General features: G+C 34.1%; 1 protein-coding gene across 1 annotated transcript; it reads left to right on the top strand.

Moving 5' to 3' along the window:
- The first annotated feature begins 8740 nt into the window (after positions 1 to 8740).
- LOC136274844 (uncharacterized) lies at positions 8741 to 26561 on the top strand. Its single transcript, XM_066082550.1, has 11 exons — positions 8741 to 10389; positions 10551 to 10607; positions 12839 to 13057; positions 15444 to 15482; positions 19114 to 19157; positions 19326 to 19449; positions 19766 to 19894; positions 21585 to 21800; positions 22774 to 22845; positions 23380 to 23522; positions 24016 to 26561. The coding sequence occupies exons 1-8, from the start codon at positions 8793 to 8795 to the stop codon at positions 21740 to 21742; spliced, it is 2367 nt and encodes a 788-aa protein (XP_065938622.1). The 5' UTR covers positions 8741 to 8792; the 3' UTR covers positions 21743 to 21800; positions 22774 to 22845; positions 23380 to 23522; positions 24016 to 26561.
- Positions 26562 to 27046: the final 485 nt, after the last annotated feature.

Here is a 27046-nt window from a genome sequence, read left to right as displayed (position 1 = left end):
AAAATATTTACATCCGAGTAACCGAGTAACAATTTTAGTATTCGATACTCGGACGGTCGATCGAGTACCCGATTAACCGGGTACTCGTTGACATCCCTAATAATATGTATATGTATAGTTACAGCAATAATTCTGTAGCGTTTATTTGCACAGTTGATGTCAAAGCAAATACATCAGTCCTTATTCTAATGCACTCTTACAACACCTTAATAATGAGAAATATCTGTAATGCTGTATATCATTAGATAAGAATCAATAAAGAACTGAAATTGTCAAGGCGTAAATATGCATGACATGTTTCAATGTTTGTAAAATTTCGATCTCTTGCTAAAAAAGAAATAGTTTTTTTAGTAAAGAGAAATGGTTGTACCGTAATGCATTGGTTGCTCAAACCCCTTGATGTAGTAGATGTTCATGGATACACTAAGCCAATCATTTTTAGCACACCTGAGCTGAAAGCTTAAGTGAGCTTTTCTGATCACATTTTATCTGTTGTCCATCTGTTCTTTTGTCCGTAAACTTTTCACATTTTCGACATCTTCCCTTAGGCACCCGAGGTGTGTCTAATAAACGATGTTTTATCAATATTGTCGACATCGCAATGTTGGCCAATACCGAGTAGACATTGTGTTAATATCATATTAGCATAATTTTTAAATTTGCATTTGCAGCGTACCATATATATCCTGTGTACATTTTCGATATCGCAATGTTGACCAACATCGAGTCGACATTGTGTCCACATCGTGTGTCTTGTTTCCTGATTACATCGTCGACATTGCAATGTTGATCGATATCGGGTCAACATCGTGTCTACATCGTACCTCTTATATCCTGTTTACATCATCGATATCGCAATGTTGATCGACATCGAGTCGATATCGTGTTTACATCGTGTGCCTTCTCTTCTGTTTACACCTTCGACATTGCAGTGATGATCAACATCCTGTAGACTTCGTGTCTACATCTTACCTCCTGTTTACACAGTCGACAACGCAATGTTGATCAACATCGTGTAGACATTGTCTACATCGTATCCTGTTTACATCGTCGACATTGTCGTTATCGAATGTTGACCAACATTGAGTCGACATCGTGTCTACATCATGTTCCTTCTTTCCTGTTTACATATCGACATCGCAATGTTGATCAACATCGAATCAACACCCTGTCTACATCGTATCTCTAATATCATATTTACATCGTCGACATTGTCAATATCGCAACGTTGACCAACATCGAGTCGACATCGCAATGTTGATCGACATCGAGTTAACATCGTGTCTACATGGTACCTCTTATATATCCTGTTTACATCGTCGACATTGTTGATATCGCAATGTTGATCAACATCGATTCGACATTCCAATGGTGATCGACATTGAGTCAACATCGTGACTACATGGTCCCTCTAATATCCTGTTTACATCGTCGACATCGTGTCTACATCGTGTGCCTTCTTTTCTGTTTACATCGTTCACATTGTTGATATCGCAATGTTGAACAACACCGATTCGACATTGCAATGTTGATCGACATCAAGTCAACATCATGTCGACTATGTAAATGGCAAATAAAATATCGGCAATGTTAACAATGTAAATTTGATATCGGTTCAACAGGTAGTGTAGGTTCAAAGTAATGAAATTCATGACCCTGGGGTCAGGTTGGGGCCACAATGGGGGATAAGATTTTTACATAGGAAAATATAGAGTAAATCTTTCAAAAGCTCAGAAACTAAGGAAAATATAGAGTAAATCTTTCAAAAGCTCAGAAACTACTCAGCCAAAAAAGTTGAGTTGTGAAATTTGGGGGGGGGGGGGGGGGGATCGATGGGTGGCTGGTTACGTAATGGCGAATACACTGGCGATGGTCAGAGTGGGTGATTATTTTAATGCATGGGAATAAAATATTTTTGTCAAAGTAAGTTTAATTTTGCATAACACGCAATATCGGGAATTGTTTACAATGCAAGCGACTTTGTAGATGTTGTCAGTATTTGAAAATATGATGCATAAGTATAAAGAGTAATTGCTTAAATGTTAATCATTAATAATAATTGGTAGCAATATCGGGGACATCGTGGCATCATACACTGATAATGTTACTGCAGTTTTATACACCATTTTGAAGCGATAAGTTCGACGTGTCGTCTGAATCGACGTATCGTAGGATTTTGTTAAAATTTTGGCTAAAAATGAGCAATTCGACGAGTCATCCGCATCGACAAGTCGTCTGGAAAATACGGTAATAATAATTAATTGTAACAATCAACTCCTTTTATAAAATAAAGGAATATGAATTAATATTCATTAATTCTCTCAATCATATTTCCCATATGAGAAGAAATTGGGGGAGGTAACTCGCGTTAAAAACAAGAAGAGTTCACCTGGGACTGGTTTCACAGTACCGCGACAGTGTGGACAAGGTGAGATCTGTATCGCGAGGATGCACGGTTTTACCTGAGTTATACCTGATCAGATATAAGGATTTGCGAATTACTGTGAAGTAAAATCAGGTAGAACATTTGTATGTTAATTCTTACGGACGGCGGAATATCACAAGTGACCGTTTGATGCTGAGGATATTTTGGAAATGAACTTTGCACAAAATTGAATTCGTGAATTCTTTGTTGAACTGAGAAAATTATGGCGATCTGTTTTCAATTACTTTCTTCAATTTTGGTTTGTTTCTTCATATAACAAAACAGATGTTGACTGTTTTTCGGGTAACATTGATTATATTAGCCCCCTTGGGACGAAAATATTGCCCTTCACTTCGCGTCGGGCAATATTTATCCCTCAGGGCTAATATAACCAATGTTGTCCTCAACCACAGTCAATATTTGTATAATAATATGTAGGGATGTCAAATCGGTCAATTTTTAGTACTCGGTTACTCGGACGTTTTTTCCGATCGAGTACCCGGGTACTCGGTAAAAGTGTAAATAAATATGAACAAGTACATTGATAACTGTAAAACCTTGGTCACTTTTGTAGAAATAAAACCACATGATCTAATGGGAGGTTTCCCCGTAAGTGTGTTTCTGTTGTAAGAATTATGAGCACTTCGTATTTCCAGACCTTTGAAGTCAGTGGCGGCATTTTAGGTCTGTTCAATTTCTCTACTGTGTGCTATCTAATTTTATAATAGACTTTATCAACGATGTTCAGTGAAAACAAATCATTAAAGTAAGCCAAAAATAAGGGTAGAAGACAGCCAAAGGTGAGAAAAGCTAGGTAACAGGTGCTTGGTCACGATAATTACTATATAAACACTGCCACAGGCGATAACGGTAATTTAGCATATTTAGAGGCGTAAGAAATCCTAATTACTGTATGTACAAGTGCAATGGACATTTTAAGTTTTAAAACCGATGTTTTAATGCATTATTAAATAAACTAAGAAATATTAAAATATTTACATCCGAGTAACCGAGTAACAATTTTAGTATTCGATACTCGGACGGTCGATCGAGTACCCGATTAACCGGGTACTCGTTGACATCCCTAATAATATGTATATGTATAGTTACAGCAATAATTCTGTAGCGTTTATTTGCACAGTTGATGTCAAAGCAAATACATCAGTCCTTATTCTAATGCACTCTTACAACACCTTAATAATGAGAAATATCTGTAATGCTGTATATCATTAGATAAGAATCAATAAAGAACTGAAATTGTCAAGGCGTAAATATGCATGACATGTTTCAATGTTTGTAAAATTTCGATCTCTTGCTAAAAAAGAAATAGTTTTTTTAGTAAAGAGAAATGGTTGTACCGTAATGCATTGGTTGCTCAAACCCCTTGATGTAGTAGATGTTCATGGATACACTAAGCCAATCATTTTTAGCACACCTGAGCTGAAAGCTTAAGTGAGCTTTTCTGATCACATTTTATCTGTTGTCCATCTGTTCTTTTGTCCGTAAACTTTTCACATTTTCGACATCTTCCCTTAGGCACCCGAGGTGTGTCTAATAAACGATGTTTTATCAATATTGTCGACATCGCAATGTTGGCCAATACCGAGTAGACATTGTGTTAATATCATATTAGCATAATTTTTAAATTTGCATTTGCAGCGTACCATATATATCCTGTGTACATTTTCGATATCGCAATGTTGACCAACATCGAGTCGACATTGTGTCCACATCGTGTGTCTTGTTTCCTGATTACATCGTCGACATTGCAATGTTGATCGATATCGGGTCAACATCGTGTCTACATCGTACCTCTTATATCCTGTTTACATCATCGATATCGCAATGTTGATCGACATCGAGTCGATATCGTGTTTACATCGTGTGCCTTCTCTTCTGTTTACACCTTCGACATTGCAGTGATGATCAACATCCTGTAGACTTCGTGTCTACATCTTACCTCCTGTTTACACAGTCGACAACGCAATGTTGATCAACATCGTGTAGACATTGTCTACATCGTATCCTGTTTACATCGTCGACATTGTCGTTATCGAATGTTGACCAACATTGAGTCGACATCGTGTCTACATCATGTTCCTTCTTTCCTGTTTACATATCGACATCGCAATGTTGATCAACATCGAATCAACACCCTGTCTACATCGTATCTCTAATATCATATTTACATCGTCGACATTGTCAATATCGCAACGTTGACCAACATCGAGTCGACATCGCAATGTTGATCGACATCGAGTTAACATCGTGTCTACATGGTACCTCTTATATATCCTGTTTACATCGTCGACATTGTTGATATCGCAATGTTGATCAACATCGATTCGACATTCCAATGGTGATCGACATTGAGTCAACATCGTGACTACATGGTCCCTCTAATATCCTGTTTACATCGTCGACATCGTGTCTACATCGTGTGCCTTCTTTTCTGTTTACATCGTTCACATTGTTGATATCGCAATGTTGAACAACACCGATTCGACATTGCAATGTTGATCGACATCAAGTCAACATCATGTCGACTATGTAAATGGCAAATAAAATATCGGCAATGTTAACAATGTAAATTTGATATCGGTTCAACAGGTAGTGTAGGTTCAAAGTAATGAAATTCATGACCCTGGGGTCAGGTTGGGGCCACAATGGGGGATAAGATTTTTACATAGGAAAATATAGAGTAAATCTTTCAAAAGCTCAGAAACTAAGGAAAATATAGAGTAAATCTTTCAAAAGCTCAGAAACTACTCAGCCAAAAAAGTTGAGTTGTGAAATTTGGGGGGGGGGGGGGGGGATCGAAGTTTTACATAGAAATATATAGAGTAAACCTATAAATTTTTTTCTCAGAAACTAATCTGCCAGGTGATTTTTTAAAATTGTTTAGACTTTGGCCTCTGAATGATCCTTGGGCCTTACAAGGGGTTCAGAGTTTGATGTAGGTTTATATCACATACATAAACAATTGTTAAAAATCTTTTTGATAATTCTAAGAATATCCAGGGGGAAAATTGATTTTTATTTATACAGGATCTACATGTATTATCCTACATTGTCCTGATAGTTTGTATTATGACTCCATTGAACTGATTTTTTTAAAATACGTATTGTTCTTCAGGTGAGCGATGTGGCCCATCGGCCTCTTGTGTTGAATAATTGATCGTAATATTTACATCGAAAGAATAATTTTATTTGTCTATATAAAAGGCAGATTTACGGTATGAATTAAAAAAGATATGATTTCTGATGCTCAGCCATAAATGTAGATAATTTAGAGTTAATAATGGCCGAGCATCAGAGATCATTAATCAAATAGAAATAAAGAATAAAGCAAAATGTGTGTGTGTTTTTTTTTGTGGGGGGGGGGGGGGGGGGTCATTATAGGGGAGTTGTAAATTGGTGCCTTGGGGTCAGTGGCTTGGTCTTTTGGCCATTCATTCTTAATCATCATGTTAATTTGCTTCATTACATAAAATGTTGTAAATTTTATAAGAAACAGACTATATGACACTTGTGTTAGCTTATTAAACTAGAATATTTTGTGAATATGACATACCAAATTTTAAAAGCTCAAATGATCTCAAACTTTTTCACTTGATTAAAAAATTACAATTGCAGGCAAATCTTGGCAGGAAGTTGTCTTCCTTAAGCAGTGATAAGAATCTTGCAGCTGAGGATGAACCAACGGCAGACCATCAAAATCCAGCAGGTATGTAGTTTCCGTACAAAGGCTATGTAGTTAGCTACGATAGCCATGCAATGTTTTACCTCTTAAAACAAAGTGTCAAAATTCCACTGGGATGTATAATAAGCACCCTTTTAATTCTCTCAAAGACATTTTTTAGAAAAAAATATGCATATTGTCATCAAATTGTTGTACATGTTAAGCTGTTAAGCGCAAGACTGGCCAATCAATACCTTTGTAATGAAGTATATAAATAAAATAATGTAGATATATAAACAGGTGTTGTAATCAATTATCTCATTAAATCCCCACAGACTTCATGATCAAATTACACACTCAATTATTTGTCATAAATTCATTATCAGGTGTCGAAGTTTGGCTTCTTTTGTTAAGGGGTCACATGTCAGAGTCAGAAGTCATGTGACAAAACAGACAAAATGGCCGTTGAAAACAGGCATGTTGAAACTATGGGACCTAAAAACACTGGCTGCTGGCCGCGTTAGTCAGGTGGCCGCTTAAATTAGTTAAAATATAGTGAAATACGTACTAAATGGGCGGGATTGAAACTTGCCATTAATGGCGAGTTGCCGCTGATTTAAGGTGGCCGTAACAACAGGTGCGACTGTATATAGGAAACTGTCATATTCCGAACATCGACGAAATAATTGTAAAAATGCTACTAAGCTTTTTTTAGCTCACCAGAGCTGAAAGCTCAAGCGAGCTTTTCTGATCACATTTGTCTGTCGTCTGTCTGTCCATTCATCTGTCTGTCTGTCTGTTCATCAATCCATAAACTTTTTACATTTTCAATTTTCTTATTCAGAACCACTGGGTCAATTTCAACCAAGCACAAAACATTAATAATATTGGGTGAAGTGAAGTTTGTTAAAATGAAGGCCCACACCTTTTTTAAAAGGGAGATAATAAAGAATTAATTGAAAAACTGTTGGTATCTTTCTAAAATCTTCTTTTCAAAACCTGTTTGGACAGAAAAGCTGACACTTTAATGGAACTAACCTCAGGAGTGAAGTGTTAAGTTTGTTCAAATCATGATCATTTGGGGTAGGGTGGGGCCACAATGGAAGGTCAAATTTTTACATAGAAATGTATAGAGAAAAATCTTCTTTTCAATAACCAGTTGGCCAGAAAAGCTGTCACTTGTATGGAAGCATCCTCAGGTTGTGTAGATTCAAGTAAGTTAAAATCAAGACCCCTAGTGGTGAGGTGGGGTCACAGTGAGAGTGAAGGGAGGTCAATTTTTTTTCATTTGAATTTATAGGGGGAAATATTTTAAAATCTTTTCTCAACTACTCAAGTACCATTACACTGATAAAGCTGTAACTTGTGTGGAAGCATCCTTGGGTAGTGTAGAAATCATGATTTCTGTGGGTAGGGTGGGGCCACAAAGGGGGGGGTCAAATTTTTACTTAGAATATATATAAAAATCCAACTGGCCAATAAAGCTGTAACTTGTGTGGAAGCATCCTCTAGTAGTGTACACAATGTTGGGGGGGGGGGGTAGATTAAATTCATACATGTACATTGGAATTTCTATAGAGAAAAATCTTTTAAAATCCTCTTCTAACAAATGAATCACTGTAACTTTTATGAAAGTATCCACTGATTGTGAAGAATCAAATTTAACAAAATCGTGATTTTCTGAGGTAAGGAAGGACTTCCAATTCTTACAAAGGGAAAAAGTTGAAATTATTCCAAAAAACTCAAATGCTATAAGACAAGTGATTTCTTCCTATATGCGAGCATCTTGATATTTTGCTGATTCTCAGTTGCTTATACTGTGGCCTTTATACAATTTTTGATGAAGGTTTATAAATATATGAACAAATGTTTAAGATCTTCTTGAGAACTGCAATACTATATATGTGATATGACTATAAAAACACCCTGTTACAAATGGGGCTTAATGTTTAACATAAGAATATCTGGAGAAAAATTTAAAAATCTTTGTATACCGGAACTATTCTATTACACTGTCTAAATATTTTGTATATGACTACTTAATCTGATTTCATTATGGTTATTGTTGCTCAGGTGAGCAATGTGGCCCATAGGACTGTTCATTTATGTTACTTCTTATAATGTACCCCATAATGTTTCATTCACTACGCATCATTCTCAGAGAAGTTTTTAAAAGTCAATGTTCTCAGAAGAGTTTGTAGGTCTAAAATGCGAAAGTAAGCACTGATGTTAACACTCTCTTAGTAAAAAAGGAGGGGGAATTCTGTACCTTAAACACTATGTTTAAATCTTTATCATCTAATTGACACTGTATCTGAGATGCATCAGACAAGTAACCAAGGCTGCTTATATACTGGAACTTAAAATTTATGAATAATGATTTTTAAAATTAAAAGTAAATTGTATGATTTTTTGTATTCAATTTATTCAAGTTTTTGCATATATTTATAAAACCATGCTCATTTTTTTCCATAATTTATGAATGGACATATATACCAAGTATAAGTTAATATATACCTCCTTAAATTATCATAATCAACATTCTTTATTCAATATAAGAGATATTCTAGCCAATCAAAAAGTGCATTGCAACCAGAATTAAATTGTTTTATGCTATTTAAATTTAAAGGTGATCAAACCAAATTGAAAAAATCCAAACCAAAAAGACCATGTCCGTTTTGTGGTATGCTGGCCTCTCGACTCACAGACCACATAACAAGAAAACACAAGATGGAAGAAAGTGTTAAAGCAGCATTGGCGTTACCAAAGGAGCTAAGAAACAGGGAATTTCAGAAGTTGAAAAAAGAAGGAATTTTTAAAGCAAATAAAAATCTTCTTAAGGAACAAAATCCAGACTACAGCAAGATTTTGGTTGAGCGAAATCAAGGGAGGGGTGCATTGGCAATGTGTTCCCTTTGTAAAGGATTCTATCATAGGAACATAATTAACAGACATAAGAAACGATGTTCTTCTGCAGAAGGTACTACTGACTACCCTGCAACATTTAACATCACACTGTTAAGTCAGCCAAACTTCTCAAACTCTTATGTAGAAGAGATTTTAAATCGTTTCCAAGAAACTGAAATTTCAGCTGTCATTCGATCTGATGATTGGATCCAAAGATATGGATATCTATGCTTCCAAAACTTTGAGGGCACTGAGAAGAGAACAGAAAAAAGGTCATCTCTTATGTCTAATCTAAGACGCCTAGCTCGCCTATTTTTGGAGTTTAAACAAATTATTGCAAAGGAAAACCCATCTATAGAATTGAATTCTTGCAGCCAAATGTTTGATAGAGATTTCATTCTCTATATTCAAGAGGCCATTTGCTCTATTACCACAGACAAAGATACAAATGCAGTGAAAAATGGCCTGAAAGTTTCTCTGCGTTATCTCATAAGTGATGTCTGCAAGGTTATGAGAGCAAATTACCTGTTAATGAAACAGGATGAAAAAGCAGAAGAAATGGCAAAATTCATCTCTGTTTTACAACTGATTTGGCCTTCCTTTTTTGCTAGTGCAGAAGAATCAGTCGTAAAAAAGAGACAGTCTGATTTAAGAAGACCAGTTAGACTGCCAAGTGAAAAGGAAATAGAGAAATTAAGAGACTGCACAAAGGAAATTATTGACAGTCTCTCCGTAGATATGTATGAGACTTTTGACTATTCAAAATACAGTCAGCTACGAGATGCTGTTGTTTGCAGATTAACCCTGTTTAATGCCAGAAGAGGGGGCGAGCCAAGCAGAATGACAGTCAAAGATTGGGAAGATGCCCTTCAAGGTGTTTGGATAGACCAAGCAAAGGTGGAGCATGTTGAAGATGACATAGAGAAAAAGCTTCTATGTGAAAACAAAATTGCCTACATACATGCTTCAAAGGTAACCAAGCTAGTGCCACTTCTCATACCAAAAGACTGTTGGCAAGCAATGAAAATTTTAACGGATTATGAAGTACGCAGAGGAGCAGAAATTAATGAGGACAATACATATGCATTTCCAAACATAAAGCATTCAAAAAATCATGCTTCAGGGTGGATTGCTGTTAATAATTTATGCAGGAAAGCAGGACTGGAGCGCAACATAAGTGCAACTGATATGAGGCATTATGTTGCAACCTCATATGCTCTGTTAGATGTGTCCCCAAATGAGAGAGAAATGTTTTATAAACATCTTGGACATTCAAAACAAATGAACGAAAATGTTTATCAGTGCCCTCCGGCAATGAAAACAATCACACAAGTTGGGAAATTTCTTAATCAGTTGGAAGGCAACTATTGTACATGTAAGTTTGTTATTCATCTATTAAACGAAGTCTACTATCACTATTTACAGATAACCGGCAATAATTTATTTTGATAGAGCATAGAATTAAATCATATCATGAACATTAGTGGTGTTTTGATTTTAATGATATGGATTAAATTTCAAGTATTTATTTTTCAGCCATTTCAAGCTCAAAGAAGTCAGGTGCCAGAGAGGTCGGAGTCGAAGTTCTTTCTGGTATGTTTCATTTATTGATGAAATAGTTTTTAAAAACTAAGGTCAGATGCGACCTATCTTTCATTATTTTCTATTTTTTCTATCTCCGCAATGTAAAGATTTCCACTACACTGTGGTTTCATCAATATTCGTTGAATACCAATTTTTGTGTACTGTCAAATCATTAAAATTCGGGGGGGGGGGGGGGGGGGGCCAATTTTACAGGTTAGTAGGGATGTAATTTCGTGTAATCTCGGATACTTACAAAAGTAAATATGACTTTACAGTCTTAATTTATTTATTCGTTGAGGATGTTAATTCGTGGATTAGCAGTGCCCACGAATTCCACGAAAATTGAGCCACCGCGAAATCTAATGATTCCTAAGTATTTCGTTGTTAAATTGATCCTTGAAATTAAATGTTGCTTACTGTATTTTTCAGAATTTTGGTTTTAACCATTTATTGATTCAAACTAGCGGTCATTTTTCTACCAATTCTTCAAAGTGGACCTATTTACACTTTTAAAAAAAAAATTTTGCTAAATTTAAGTAGACTCCATCACCCTATAAAATGGATCATTCTATTTTTCGAAAAATATGATGTTTTGTATATTCAGTGTAGGGTTATTAGTGAGTTTTGTGCTCTTGTTCACTACTAGATAAAATATAGCAGCCAGGACTTGGACACAGAAGAATTTCATAAAAGTTTTTCATGACACTTAATTTTTAGAATGATTCAAAATTGTAAATATATATTGACATCTATTTTTATCAAGATGATGATTAGATCCAAAATTTGATTCAATTTGTAAACAGGCCTTATAAATATAAGTTATAACAAGTGTTAAATACTCATTTAATGAAGGTTGAAGATTATTAAAAATCCTTTTAAAATTAAATGAGCAATTTAACACAGTTAAGAAATGAACCATATTGTTCACTAGATGATCAAACTTATGAATCTGTGCAAAAAAGGAATTAATAGGCATACCAAACCATGCAACTGGTGTAGTAACACACTTCAGATTCATGAGTTACTGAAAAACATGTAAATACAGAAGCTTTGGAATGATTTTTTTTAAAAACCACTTTAGATATCTTGATTCCCGGATATCCCAAAGTTTTGTGGAAGTCCCCCCCCCCCCCCCCCCCCAAGTTTAAGATCCCAATGTTTACCTGTATACACAGGGACCAAGCACGTTTTAACATTAATTTCAATGTATCACCATAAATAAAGGGGACGAACTCTGACCCAGATAAAAAACTACCAGCTCTCTTCAAAAGCCTAAAAAATCAAATAATTTTTATAACATTTGCAATATGCATGTAGTTTTCAGAAAAGTGATGTCTGAGATACAATCATGCCGAATTTCATGTTGATGGGTCTTAAAATAGCGGAGATATATACGTCATTATTCTCTCGAAGTCGCCAGTTTATTTTTACTCGGACATTTACCGGTCCAGCTAGGGCTCAGGATGGGTTTTTGCCTATGACAGCAACAGTATCTCGACAAATTGAGAAACATTTGCACTAATCTTTTAAAATTTCAAAAATCAAACGCACTCTACTTACATCCTCCAATTCCGATAAATTTCCTTAAATACTCTCCAAACTGAACTTTTATTCTGCAGCCACATCAACTTCTGACAAGGCCGGCCATTGTGATAGCTAATGTTAAACTCAATTTCATTGGTTAATATTCCTTACGGTCCAATCAGAATCAGTCTTTTTTGAAATCATCAAAATGGCTGGCCCTGTCAGAAGTCAATGTGGTTGCAGAGAAAAAAGTTTAGTATGGAGAGTAATTAAGGAATTTTATTGGAGTTTTTGCATGTAAGTAGCGTGTGTTTGATGTGAGATTTTAAAAGATTAGTGCTAATTTTTCTCCATTTGTCGAGCTACTGTTGTTGTATCAACCAATGGTTTTCGAGGGGCTGTCAATTTCAACTGTTATCCTCCCAAACAGGCACTATTTATTTTATTATACTGAATGTCTAAATTTTAGAAAAATTATTACTTTTTTACACAGAAATGACGTGAATTCTACAGCAAACCGTGCGCGCATAATTTACGCGCATGTAACATTTCGTTGTGTTACCTGTTGCCAAGTGTGTTGCTAACGCTGAGGGTAATAGAACGGATTATCAACTGTGTATAAATCAGATTTCAGTATTTAAAATGAAAGTATGGGTAATAATATGAAATTACACAAATGACATAAATCTTTTAAATGTTTTAATTGTATTTTACAGAATTTATTGAATTAATGGCACCAGATACTTCATTGCCGGACGTTCTAAACTTCTACACCAAAATTGATGAGGAGCATGTGACTGTTGACCCAGAGGAGTTGGAGCAGAGAAGACATCTAGTTTTAGATGAGGATGTTCAATGCCAAGCAAAACAATTTTTTACAGAGGATGCTTGGCTAGGCATAATGAATACACTAAAAATGCTAGCTGCAGATACTGGTAAGCCTTTTTGGTGTAATTTAAGTAAAGTTCTAGATCACAGTTAATTTACAGATATTTATAAATTTATATTTAACTGACAAAAAATTATGTCATTTATAAATGATTAAGGTATACCCCATACCAAAACATTCTCACAAATTGCTCATGAGCAGCTCACGTGAGGACTAACAAGATTTCCTCACGTGAGCTGCTCATGTGAGTCTTATGTGCAATTTAACATGCAAATTAGGTAAAATGCTCACGTGAGAAAAATTCTGCACACAAGCATTTTTTGCTCACGTGAGGAATAGATCTGCTCACTAAGAGTTTTGCTCACATGAGGCTCATGAGGCTTATGAGACTCATGAGGCTCATGTGCAACAGTTGCTCACTTCAAAGACAATGGACAAAAATTGAAATTAAAATCATCAATATATATTTACATCAGTCATTTTAAAAATACAATTTCATACATTAATTGTTTAACATTACATTTACATAAATCTTTAGAAAGTTTACCAATAATAAATGCTGGCATGTTGAAACTTGTATTGCAGTTTGATCACACAAAGCAATGTAGCACACAGACGGACTTTGAAAAAAAATCACAGTTCACAGTAGGCAAAGTTCAATTTAACCATACAAAGTAGTTCATAAGTGCTGCACGAACACTGGCTGCATTACAATCGATCGAAGCATTGGTCTCCAACATTCCAAATGTCCTTTTTTTGACAGTGCAGTCTCGTGTCTCACATGCTCTCTGATTTCACACATAAACAACCACACAAACAGCTGACTACCAGAACATCACAATAATATCCAAACTGACACAACCAGACTTCAGCATGTATAACTTCTCCATTACTTAAATTACGTCTTCACTTTTTTTGTTGCATCATTCATAAAATCAGCGAGCTTTTCATGGTTTTCTTCAGGTCTGTGCAACTCAGGGCAGGCCTATTTGAAAGATAAATAAATTTGATATCAGTGAAATTGATAAAATTTTTCATATTTCAAGCAGTTTTTAAGAAAATCATTATATAATACTGCAACTATTAATATTATCAGATTCTACACAAGAAGAACATGAACTCTTTTCTTAGTGTCATAAAATCGTTAATCAGTGTTAATAATAAAAAAAAAATGTAGTTAGAATTATTTGTTCAAAAATTATTGTCAAGTAAAATGTCAAAGAAAAAATAACGTGTGTTTTATTACATTCGATACACCGGTATTTGCCCGATGGTCAGGTAGATGCTAAGATCACAGTATTTCGTTTCATATTCATTCTAATTACAAACACGTTTAACTGCCATTCAAGTGATTCAAAGAATATATTTTAACAAGTTAATGCTCAACTTACTTGAAGTACTCATACAGAAGATGCAGGGGGTGTTGGCACTCGATTCATTCATTCAGATTCTTCCTCTGTTCAGCCGTACGCCGTAGATTTTACACACTAAAACACTCCATTGACGATTACCCCATTGACAACGTAGTTTTTAACCTTATCAACCGGTAGTACTGTACAGAATCAGATAATTCCCTTTTTAATTCATTTCACCGTCATCTGTGATGGTAGACAACATGGCGGAATCGAATATGAAAATTGGCGGCTGGCATTTAATCGACCAATGAGCGCGCGCGTAGCTTAGACTGTTACTTTGTTTTGGGCGGGAGCGAGAACCAGACTAGCGGGTAACTTTACATTAAAACAAAAGTAAAAGTAGAAACAAACAGTTTACGAAAAATCACAATATCAAGCGGTTTTGTCAGATTCTCATATCTAAATAGTAAGTTGAGTGATAATTGAATTTAGGAAAAAAAGAATATACCGTTACCCAAAAAAAAAAAACCTGACAGTTTGGTGTTCACGAAAAAAAATGGGGTGGGGGAGGGGGTGTCAAAATGTACTTAACAAAATTTTGCAATTGCTTACGTGAGGAAAAAGGACGTAATTTTTTTTTTTCATTTTGATTTAACTTTGATACTGCATATACTGACTAAGTCCAATTTCCTAACATCTTGCTCACGTGAGAAAGTTGAACTTAGAAAAAAAATCTACCGAAAATGTATCTGTATAGCCTGTTGCTTACGTGAGCAATTCGAATAGAATTTTGCTCATGAGCAATCAGGTGAGCAAATTTTTGCACATGTGCGTTTTGGTTAGTATTTTCCTCCCTAACAGAGACTAACAATCTGCACATGAGCAAAATGAATTCCTCCCTAATTTGCATACATTTCTTACTAGATTCTCATGTGCTTCTCATGAGCTGCTCATGAGCATTTGTTAGAATGTTTGGTACGGGCCATGCATGTATTGTGTCTGAAAAATGGATAATTTGTAAATCGCTCAAGATGTGGTTTGATCTATTTTTTCTTTCCATGGCTTTTTTTTTTTCAGACAACAAAATACAAAAGCAAAGCAAAACCCCCTCATCAGGTAATTTAAAAGGTTTTCTATTGTATAATTTGATTTTTGTTGAAGTGTTTTGAAAACTTCATGTTAATGATCTCCGATCCTCAGCAGTGTTTCGTGCCATAAATCTGACTTTTATACAGACAGTTTTGATTAGTATTCTAGTGTTAGTATTACTATCAGTCACGCAACTGCATGCTTGGCGTAGTGGATCCACAGAGATCTACTAATCAAATTCAAGACAGCAAAGAGTTCAAGCCACTGATGCAATGGTACTTTTTTTCATTATATATGTTTATTAATTCCATTATATCCATCTTAAGCAAATTTGCAATAACTTTGTAAAATGCATGGATACCATCTAAAAATTTCATTTTATTTCATTTATAAAGTTTGAAAGAAAAAAAAAAATTATGATGAAAAAAAATACTTTGAAGCTGAGAATCGGAGAACCTTAAATACATAGATATTTAGCTCAGTTAAAATTTAACATTTTTTACTTCCTCTCCAGAATCACTTGGCCAACTTCAACTTATATAAGCTTGACACAAAGCATGATTTGGTAAAGGGGATTCAAATTTGTTGAATGAAGGGCCATGTCCTCTTTCAAGGGGAGATAATAAAAAATTATTGGAAAATTGTTGATAATTTTAAAAAACCTTCTCCTCCAAACATATTTGGCCAGAAAGGCTGTTAAATGTTACTTTATGAAAGTATCCTCAGGTAGGGTAGAGCCAAGTTTATTCACATCATGAACCATTTGGGTGGGGATGGGTAGGGCTACAAAAAGGTCACACATTAACAAAAGAAAGAAAAGAGAAAAAATTCTTTGAAAAACTTCTGCTCAAAAACTAATTGGCCAGAAAAGTATATAAGTTGTTAAGAAGCATCCTCAGGTTAGGTAGATTCAATTTTTATCAAAATCCTAATATTTTGGGTGTACAGGGCTCGACATTAACGCTTGTCCGCTTGTCCGGTACCAGTTAAAAAAATATACGGACAAGTGAATATTGCTGGCCACTTGTCCGACTGGACAAGTGCATTTTTGATTTTAAAAAGTCTGCAACATTTAAAAAAGAAAAGAAAGTTTTGTGATAATTAAGTTTATCCATAGTCTCGTTATAAGTTTATCGGTTAGTTACTTTGAATTTTGATCCCGACATCAAATTGCAAAGCAATTGAGTAACTCTTGATCGGGATTGAAATTCACTAATTTCAAACAACTTTGATCAATATTGATCTCACAAAGTATCAAACACACATGTTAAGGTGTGGCTCACTACACCTTGAATATTTTCTCAAACCAGCAGAAAATTACTTGATTATGATATATATCATAATGGATATGAATTAGTATTTAAGTCAAACAGGCAAAAAATGTGCAATTTTGGATGAAAAATTGCATTTTCAAAAATTTAATTCAGTAAACATGAACAAAAGCTCCAGGCGGATTCGAACTCATGATCTGTAGTTCAGAAATCCATTACTTTAGCCACTGAGCTACGACGATATACAACCGAATCGAACGATAAAAACTGTTTAACAAAATACTTAGATTGCCATCTTGTGACATAGTGTCTTAAAAAGTATAAGTCTGGGTGTAGTGAGGTACCTTAAGGAAGAAAAGGTGGCAAAGACAAAGGATTATGGAAAGAAATGTAATTTATTCTAGGTTTCATTCATCATTAATAGACTATGATGACTTTCCATGTTTAGCTGAGAAATCAATATAACAGTTACATGTATTTTTAAACCTGATGATAAATTTAAATTGTCTTGTAATTTGCCATAACAAAGCTACAGCTGACAAATCATGTTTAATGTTACATTTAGGAATGACACTTTGGGTTTCCCTTTAAAAAGTCAGGTTATTAATTATAGCTAGGATAATCAATTAATGACTTTATTTTAGTAAAACAGAACTGTAGTTTTCAAGTTGACAATATTTCATCTTGAATATTGAAAAATTTTCGGGCAGGTGAAATTGAAGTTCGGACAAGTAAATGTCTCGGTCACTTGTCTGAATGGACAAGTAGGAAAAAAAGTTAATGTAGAGCCCTGATAAGAGTGGGTTACATTGGAGGTTACAATTTATTGTAGGAAAAGTTTTTAAATTAATGTATATGCATTCATGTTAACTCTACCGCTTCACGCAAAAGTATACAGCTTTTTAGCTCACGGTTTCTCACCTACCGCTTTTCTTCAAACAGTCTTGTCAGGGGTAAGATTAGCATGTGACTTGAAATGCTTTTATGAAGTCAAGTGTATGATAAATTTTCAAGTAAAGTGATTTTACTATTCATACAAGCCCTTGGAATACAGGAATACATTATCTGCACATGCAGATCGATAGGGGTCACCTGAAAATTAAATCACTTACGATAATTTTGTTACTTTTGATTTTGTGTTTGTGGAGAGATATGCTAGAATTTAAGTTCCTTATACATATGACTACATAATGCTGATTTTTTTTATGGCTATTGTTGCTCAGGTGAGTGATGTGGCCCATGGGCCCCCTGTTATCCCCTCGCGCAACTTGTTGCAAAGGGGATATAGCATCGCTACCATGCGTGTGTGTGTTCGTTTGTGTGTGTGTGTGCACTCCATTTCAATATTCTAGTAAATTTTAAAAAAAACTCCCAATAGAATTTCCTCAACCTTTGCACAAATATGCCTCATTGTAAAAGATTAAAACAAATGCAATGTCATATTATTTGGTCAAATCTTTATGCAAAAACTTAAATAAAATTACACCATTATAAAGGAGGGGGGCATACATTATGATAAAATTCGTTTAAAACTAAAAATCATAGATTGCACACTTCTGTAAAATAACAAATAAAAAATGCATATGCCTTTCCAAACCATTAATACTATTACAAATTATTATTTCATTAAATCAATGTCATCATCAACTTTGTATACGAGTTATCAATCGAAATTTCTGAGTAAGAGTTATCAATTACCCAGAGCGAAAGTAGCGTGACAGAACAACGTTACGGTGAGTTATTAGAGTTAATAGTTTAATGTGTGTTTGAATGTTTGTTATTATCCCCTCGCGAAACTTGTTGCAAAGGGGATATAGCATCGCTGCTGTGCGTGTGAATGTGTGTTCAGCTTGGAAGCAAGTTAAAGAAAACCCTTGCACGAAAATTTATCAAACTTTGTATACCTATTTGGCATATGGTACATGTAAAAGGACAAAGCCTGGTAGTTTTCAAGTCAATTAATTGAGTACTTTCTGATATATCGTTAAAATAACACAATTTTAAACAGAAATCTCATGTACAATTTGACAATAACTACTTCCGCTTCACTTCTTTGAAACCAAAGTGAAAGTAAGCAGTTCAAATCAACAACTTGATATTTTTTGGATTTAGATCTCGTACAGGTAAAGAAAACGTAGGTTTTGTATATATAGTAATGGAGGGTTAGTAGAATGTGGTCTTCTCATTTACATTTACTATATATTCCTAAATAATGCATCCCCACACAATAACTCTTATTATATACTTATTGTATTCTGTTATATGATCTTTTTAGTTAAAAGATTTAATTGTAAATAATGCAATTGAAATAATTCATGTGTATGGTTATATTGAATTTAAGGCAGACAGTTGATAAAGTTTAACATAAAAATGATTTGTTGTTATAGGGTTAAAGAGAACCATAATTGAAGATGACCTTTCAGAAAGCGAGGTAACTATCAATTAATCCAAAATAATTTTAATTAGTGATTCAAATATGTAATACAATTACCGGTACAAGTATCCTTATTTTTATTATGAAATTTCTAAACTATAACTAGGTCCTATTTGTTAGAAAAACTTATTAAAAATGCAAGGTATTTTTTATATGTTCTCTTAGATTCCTGGCCCTAGTCTGATGAAAAGATCAAAGAAAGATAAATTTGAAAGTGTTTCTTACATTTGTGAGGATACTGTATCATCAGGAGAATCATCTTACAAGGATGATAACATATCCCAAGAAGGTATTAGTAAGAAATTTAATAATCCATGCAGGAACAAACAATTTATTCAGTATAAATGTTGGGACTTAATTCATTCTGAGCATATTTGCTACAATAGTGTTTTACTGTAGACATGCATATGAGCACTATTTTACACTGAAAGCATTCTATAATTGATCTATCATCATTAAAAAGTATGTACATATAATACATAATTTCAATTACTGAAAAGCATTTCAATCACCAGACAAGAATGTTACACATAAATCGATCACCATTCAGGGAAAAAGTGAGGAAAAAAAGACATGAATGAAATGTATTTTATTTTATTTAATAGAAGACAGGAGTTCAGTAGTCAAAGGCCAGAGACACACCTGGTCAGCAGAGGAGAATGCTGCGATTGAGCGTTTCTTCAACAGTCACATTAATGATACATCTAAACCTGGAAACAAAGGAAAACTGCATGGTAATTCATGCATGCAATTTAAAAAAAAGCAGAAGGAAACTAAGTATATGTTGTACAAATTACAGTAAAACTTGTTTAGTACGAACACGGATATTGCGAATTCACGGATATAGCGAAGTCATCTTGGATCCCCAGCTATGTAAATTTAATTAATTTCTTATACGTTTATAACGAATTACGGATATAACGAAGTAATTTCTTAGGTCCCAGTGACTTCATTATAACCGAGTTTTGCTGTAATTATCTAGTAAATTTGATATATTTTCCTTAAAACCCCGGAACAATGAAGAAATATCGACTGCTTAGTTTAAATTCATCACCGTTATGATCGAGAATTGCTATTGATATATGACGTCGCTCCATCTATTCCAATTTGTTTCAATAACACAGCATCAGTATTCACAAATCATGATATTTGCTATAAATGCAAGTTCAGGAAAATATGTAGTGTTAGAGGAATCGCCGTATGCAAGTGTCAATCAAAAAATATGAAGACAATGTGGCTGTCTATCATATATTTTTCAAAACAGTCATGGCTAACAGATTAAATTATGCACTAACACTACTTATTTGATTGATATATGAAGTTTAATTCTATTTAATGAAAGTGTATTTTTGTTTCCTGATTTTTTGTACAGTTTTGTGGTCTTCGACTTAACTATCACATGTGCATATTAATGATCAATTAAACATTGAGAATGAAAGATTTTTGGGACAACTCCTCCTTTTGTCAATTTCAGAGCTAACAGATGGATGCTTGGTGGTTGATAAAATGATAAAATGCTGTTAAATGTTAAAAATCTGTGAAGCAGAAATGAAAGATGTTGTAAATATTAGAGAGGGCTGGAGTTGAAAATCTGCTTTTTTCTAAAAATCAAAAATGAAATATAAATTTCTGATGAACTGTCCCTATCTTTTCTTGAGGACAAAAACAATGTAAGGAAAGATATTATATCCCTATTAACTGGCAATGAGAATGATAGCAAGTTTATTGTCCCCCAAGACAGCAACTATTTCATAAGGCAAACAAGGGAAAAAGTTGCTGTCAAGGAAGACACTAAACTTGCTATCAACCAAATAGTAAGCAAATAGGTATTTTATTATACTGAAGAAAACTTTATTTGCTGGCGATGCAGAATTTCTTGATGATAAACAAATTAGAGTTATCGGATTTTGAATTTAATGTAGCGATCGGATTACGCCAGAAGCGTTCTGAGTTTAAAAAGGAGGGAAATGGTATGCCGCCGGTGAATAGTGTCGATGACTTATTACTATGTACAGATAACACAGAAACTATTTCACGGTTAGATGGAATACCATGTTTATTTGTTCACTCGCAATTTTAGGTGTAACAAATAAATTATTATAAATTCTGATTAAATTCAAAGATACATGTACAATACAACCCCCCCCCCCCCCCTTCCCTTTTATATGGTCAATTCTGCAAATCCTTTTAAACTTTTATAGTTATAAAAAATGCAATTATAACAAATTTAATGATATATTGTTACTGGTATATTAATAACACGTGCAATTTTACAAAGTTATAACCCTCCACCTAAAACTGAATTAATGGAAATGACGACTGTAGAAAGTTTTCCTCCTTTAAAACAAACTCAGTCTTGTTATATGTAATCTTCATGTTATGCTGTTATAAAATGTTAATCTTTGTTTTTATGATTATTCACAGTTGCCAGTGATATACGTAACTTCATACTGAGATATCCAGAAATACTGAAAGATTTTCCAAAGCAGAAAAAAATCCATTTGATCCGAACAAAAATATTGAATCTAAGAAGAAAAAAGAGAGAAAATGCCTATGAAAGAATAGATAAATACAGGACATAATTCTAGCAGTGTCAGTAAGCTGAGCACATAGCTCCAGCAATGAAATTATTTTTGAGTGGTAGGAATTTAATTTATCTTATAAATTTCCACTTGATTACAGGATCTTGACATATTTAATATCTGACAATTTAAAGGGGCATGGTCACGATTTTGTTCAAATTCCATTTTACTGTTTTATTATTCACAATGTTTTAGAAATGTATTTCTAATAATCAAATGAAATTTGAGAGTCAGTCGTAGAGTTATAAGCAAGATAAAGGGCTCACAAATCTTTGTCATGTAAACAAGGCTCGTGCCCTGTTTTTGTTTACATAGGTTCAATATGCCTGTTAAAATAATTTTCAAGCTGATTTCTCTATCTTTTAATTCTTTTTAAGCATAAATATATAGTTTATAAGTTCAACACATTCATAATAGGTCTAAAACTGGAATTTCCACTTCAACATTCAAAATGTAAACAAAAGCTTTGTTTACATAGCGATGAATTGCAAGCTCAGTAACTCGCTTATAACTCAACGAATGACACTCAAATTTTGGTTGCCTGTTGAAAATGCCTTACTGAAGCATTGTAAACATTAAAATCGGAAAGATAATTTTTTACCAAAATCGTGACCATGCCCCTTTAAGTTTAATATGAAGATTTGCTGTATTGAATAAATGTTCAAGTACCAAAAAATCAATGCATTTAGACCCATTTGATGAATATACCTTAATGATAGTATAGAAATAAATGTGAAGAATGTGAATGCATGAAAAAAGAATTATGCTGTTATATTTGTTATTGAGTACCTGTAAAACTGTGCTTGTCTGACCGTCACCACTAAAAAAGTGGTTATTTATGCCTAAGGGGGAGGGATTTACACTTAAGTTACACTGTAATACAATGTATCATTATTGATATCATTTTTTTAGGAGTTGATTTTAATCAAGTCTCCTATGCAGTTACTCAGACAAACTGAAAGTGAAATAGTGTTTGGACCTCAGCACAAATCACTGCTGCTGATAAGACTTAATTCGAATCTCCTTTGCAGCATAGTGTGAATCTTTTGTGGACCCACAATTTGGAGGCTTTGAGGTCACTGAACGCCACAGGATTTCTCTCTGTGAGTGTGAAATGATTGTATAAACTTGACTTTGTAAATAACTGACAATGCAGTAAAATCACTTACGAAGCTATGGGACATCTGTCAATATTAATTTGGATAAAAGTACATTTTAATTAAGATACATTCACAAGTTTAGAATTTGTAAATTTTAATATTTTTAACCAAAAAACATGTTTTAAAAGTTTTTGGAAAGGTAAAAATTGCAAAAACACCAGCAGGATTCGAAATAATGACTTAAGATTTGTAGTAAACCCTCTAACCCACTGCACTACGCTGTTAGGTGACAATTGTGGGAACGAAATAAGTTATAAAATTTCAATTGATTTTATTGTTTACTTCGATAAATAGTATGGCACAACATGGAGGAATCCCATACCACGTTAATTAATAAGTATCATATGTATTCATGGGTTCTTTAAACAATGAGATGATAAGCAATAATTTTATTTGTGTTTTAAAATTCCTATCTGAAATAAAGTGATAACAATTTTATTTGTTAAAATTGAAGTTAAAAATTGTTTTTAATTTCAGACACTTAAAGTAAAACATTGCTCCTGGCTTTAGCGTAGCATGGTTACCTAGAAGCGAGATCATATATCTGTCTCATTCAGAAGATTGGTACTTTGTACTCCTTCTGACATTGACTTGATTTTGAAAGTGGATGATTTTATAAAGTAAGTTTTACTCAGTGTGCTTGTTATAAGTTAACATGAGGATTATTTAAAATTACATTAATTATAGTTGTTGTTCATTTTTTACTCATAGTCATTTGAGCTGTGTAGCTTCTCCATATATACAGTATATATATATATACACACGTATATACTTGTCTGCTGTCAACAGGTGTGTTTTGCACAAAAAATTAAGTATTTTTAGCAACTTTTCTTATTTAAAATGTTAAAACCAGAAATAGCAAGTGTGGATTAGTTTTAAATGTACGTAGTATGTACTAATGGTTATCAAATAGGTATACCAGCTAATTACATGGTTATAATGAGCAAGGCATTCTGATATATAATTTAAACATGACCTACACCTTATTTTTTAGTTGACTTATACAACTTGTACTTTATTTACACTTTACTTAATAAACTTCAAGTGCAGTATTGTTTCTGCATTCAGGTCTTAATTTCAATTTTCAATCTAATGTATTGTTGTTATTTCCAGCACACCTTGAGGACAGATGTCTTGATGAACCCATGCAGGTCTTGGTCTATGGAAATTCCATCTGATATGTGATGGTTTGGAGAAGTACCCGGTACTGCATAAGTATTGTTTTGATATTTTTGCATGATACTGCTTTCAGATTATTGTACATGTATTTGTATATTTGTACTGTACACAGAGTTAATTAGCTAGAATACTATTTCCATAATTGCATTTCAAGCTCATTTTATTGTTGAAGTTTACAAAACAAGAAAACTTTTCTTGATTCAATTGTAAAATGGAATAAGTCTTAATTGATAAATTGATAAATTTACACTTGACACTGATGTACAGTACATGAATACATGCTCAAGTTTATTGTTGTTTCGTGTAGTTGGTATATCTTGGTCTACATGGGCACTCTGAAATGAGCTACAATGAGTCCAGTGGCGCTGGATGATACCCCTGCCTTTGAGCAGATAATACAGTTGATGGGAACATGAACTATTACCTTTAATTGATGTGTCAAGTTATGTTTTTTTTTTCCATTTTGAGTGATAACTACATGTAGTATAGGTAAAAACTTAATGCACCATAGTATGATTTGATTTACATGTAAACAAAACTCCATAAATATGTCCAGTTTTTGACTGCTTTCTATAAGGACTGTAAAGTATGAGTATGCCGGCCATTACTTACTGTAGTGCAGGTCTACTACCTTTTAAGCTCACCGAGACAAAGTCAAGGGAAGCTTATGCTATACCCCTGGCGTTGGCATTGGTGTCGGCGTCCGGACCTGGTTAAAGTTTTTGTTGCAGGTCCTGTATCTAGTACGGTAAGTTATTACTTGTCCTATCTTCACCAAACTTGCATGGATGATGCATCTGAACCTACTTAATATGGACTTGAAAGACTTGGATGCTGAATCTTGGTCCTAAATTTCAGATGCTGGAGGAGGTTGAGGTTTTTGGAGCAGGTTAGAGTTTTTGTTGCAGGTGCCTTTTGATAGCAATATCTAAGTAACTGCGTGTCCTAACTTCATCAAACTTGCATGGATGGTGTGTCTTATGATACTGATGCACCTGACAGGCTTGAATGCTGAATCTGAGCCATAGGTTTGGATGCTGGATAAGGTTAAGTATTTTGGAACAGGTCACATGTTTAATAGATAATAGTATTTTTTCAATCTTGCATAGTTGATTAAACTATAATATGATTGAATTGAAGTGGTATCTTCAGATGCAGAGCTTGATCTCCAATATCAAGGATGCTAAAAAATATATCTTAGTTATAACTGGTCCTAACTTCACCAAACTTGAATGGATGGTGTGTCTTATGATACTGATGCACCTGACAGGCATGGATGCTGAATCTGAGCTATAGGTTTTGGATGCTGGAGGAGGTTAAAATTTTATAGAGCTGGTTTTCGAAACAGGTGCCCTCTGATGATGATATCTTAGTTATTACTGGTCCAAATTCGCCAAACTCGTATGGATGAATGGATGGTGTGTCTTATGATACTGATGCACCTGACAAGCTGGTTTTCGAAACAGGTGCCCTCTGATGATGATATCTTAGTTATTACTGGTCCAAATTCGCCAAACTCATATGGATGAATGGATGGTGTGTCTTATGATACTGATGCACCTGACAGGCATGGATGCTGAATCTGAGCTATAGGTTTTGGATGCTGGAGGAGGTTAAAATTTTATAGAGCTGGTTTTCGAAACAGGTGCCCTCTGATGATGATATCTTAGTTATTACTGGTCCAAATTCGCCAAACTCGTATGGATGATGCGTCTAATGATACTGTTGCTCCTGAAAGGCTTGAATGCTGAATCTGAGCCATAGGTTTGGGATGCTGGATGAGGTTTAGTTTTTTGGAACAGGCAACATGTTTTATAGATGATAGCTTGCATAGTTGATTTAACTGTATTATAAATGAAATGCAGAGGTATCTTCAGATGCAGAGCCTAATCTCCATTATCAAGGATGCTAAAAAAATCTCCTACCACTCAAACCTGCTTGATCCTCATAAAAGTGATGCCTTGTCTCGGTGAGCTTTGTAATCTGTGATTACCTATGTTAAGTTAATTTTTTTATTAAATATGATTATTAAAAGTAAGATTAATCTAGAGTGTACATAATTATTCATGTTACACTTTCAAACTAGATTTAGAGGCATGTTCTGCTGTGCCATGAGCTATTATGGTTTTAAACTGTAAAGTTTTACAATACTTTACACATACAGGGTATTTCAAATTAAACAAAAATCAACTATCAAGTTTTAAACAATAAAATATGCTCACATCTCGTTAGGATGTATATGTTTTTACACCCAATGTTAAAATGACACTGAATTTAAAAGATTTTTTTTTTAATTCTTAATTTGCCAATGTTGAAAATATTTCACTAATTTTAGTTAGGTCATTTTTCTGCTGTGATCAGTTTGGGAGGTCAAGACCCACTATGAGCAATTTGAATAGCTTAAATGAAGTATACATGCAATTTATTTGTTCCCTGACATCCACAGATTAAAAGCCCAAATGGTGTTATATTCATGTTCTCTTCCACTGGGGGACTCATGGCCAAGAGTTACCTTCTTAATTAGAAGTTAAATACATGCATGTTGCAATTTTATCATGTTTTTATACCCCAGCTCTGAAGGAACTCTATACTTTTCACCTTTCAGTGTCTGTCTTTGGGTATGTGTGTGTATCCGTAATAAATGTTTGACACAATTTTCTCAACAACTATTAATTACAGATACTTGAAATTTTAACACACTCTTTCTTTGGGTAATGCCTTATGATGGGATTTATTTTAGTACCAGTCAGACGCCAACTTCATGTTTAATGACAGCTTTGTTTATTTGAAGCCCAAATTTTAGAACAAATTTTCGTCAAAGATTTCTCAGCAGCTATTTATATATGATCACAGATGCATGAAATCTTAACACACTCTTTGTTAAAGCATATCATATGGTGGGATTCATTTTTGAACAAATTTCTATGTCAACTTCCTGTTAAATGTCGTATTTTGTGTCTGAGTT

Source organism: Magallana gigas, chromosome 4 (genome assembly GCF_963853765.1).
Source record: "Magallana gigas chromosome 4, xbMagGiga1.1, whole genome shotgun sequence".
Lineage (NCBI taxonomy): Eukaryota > Metazoa > Mollusca > Bivalvia > Ostreida > Ostreidae > Magallana > Magallana gigas.
The sequence above is the reverse complement of the archived record's forward strand: the minus strand, read 5'-3'. Positions and strand labels throughout refer to the sequence as shown.

What these genes read in the sequence shown, in the direction of transcription:
- LOC136274844 (XM_066082550.1), top strand. Translation starts at nt 8,793, where the DNA reads ATGCTGGCCTCTCGACTCACAGACCACATAACAAGAAAACACAAGATG. An exon ending in GGAAGGCAACTATTGTACAT is followed by an intron (nt 10,390 to 10,550) that starts GTAAGTTTGTTA and finishes TTTATTTTTCAG; the next exon opens with CCATTTCAAGCTCAAAGAAG. An exon ending in CGGAGTCGAAGTTCTTTCTG is followed by an intron (nt 10,608 to 12,838) that starts GTATGTTTCATT and finishes TGTATTTTACAG; the next exon opens with AATTTATTGAATTAATGGCA.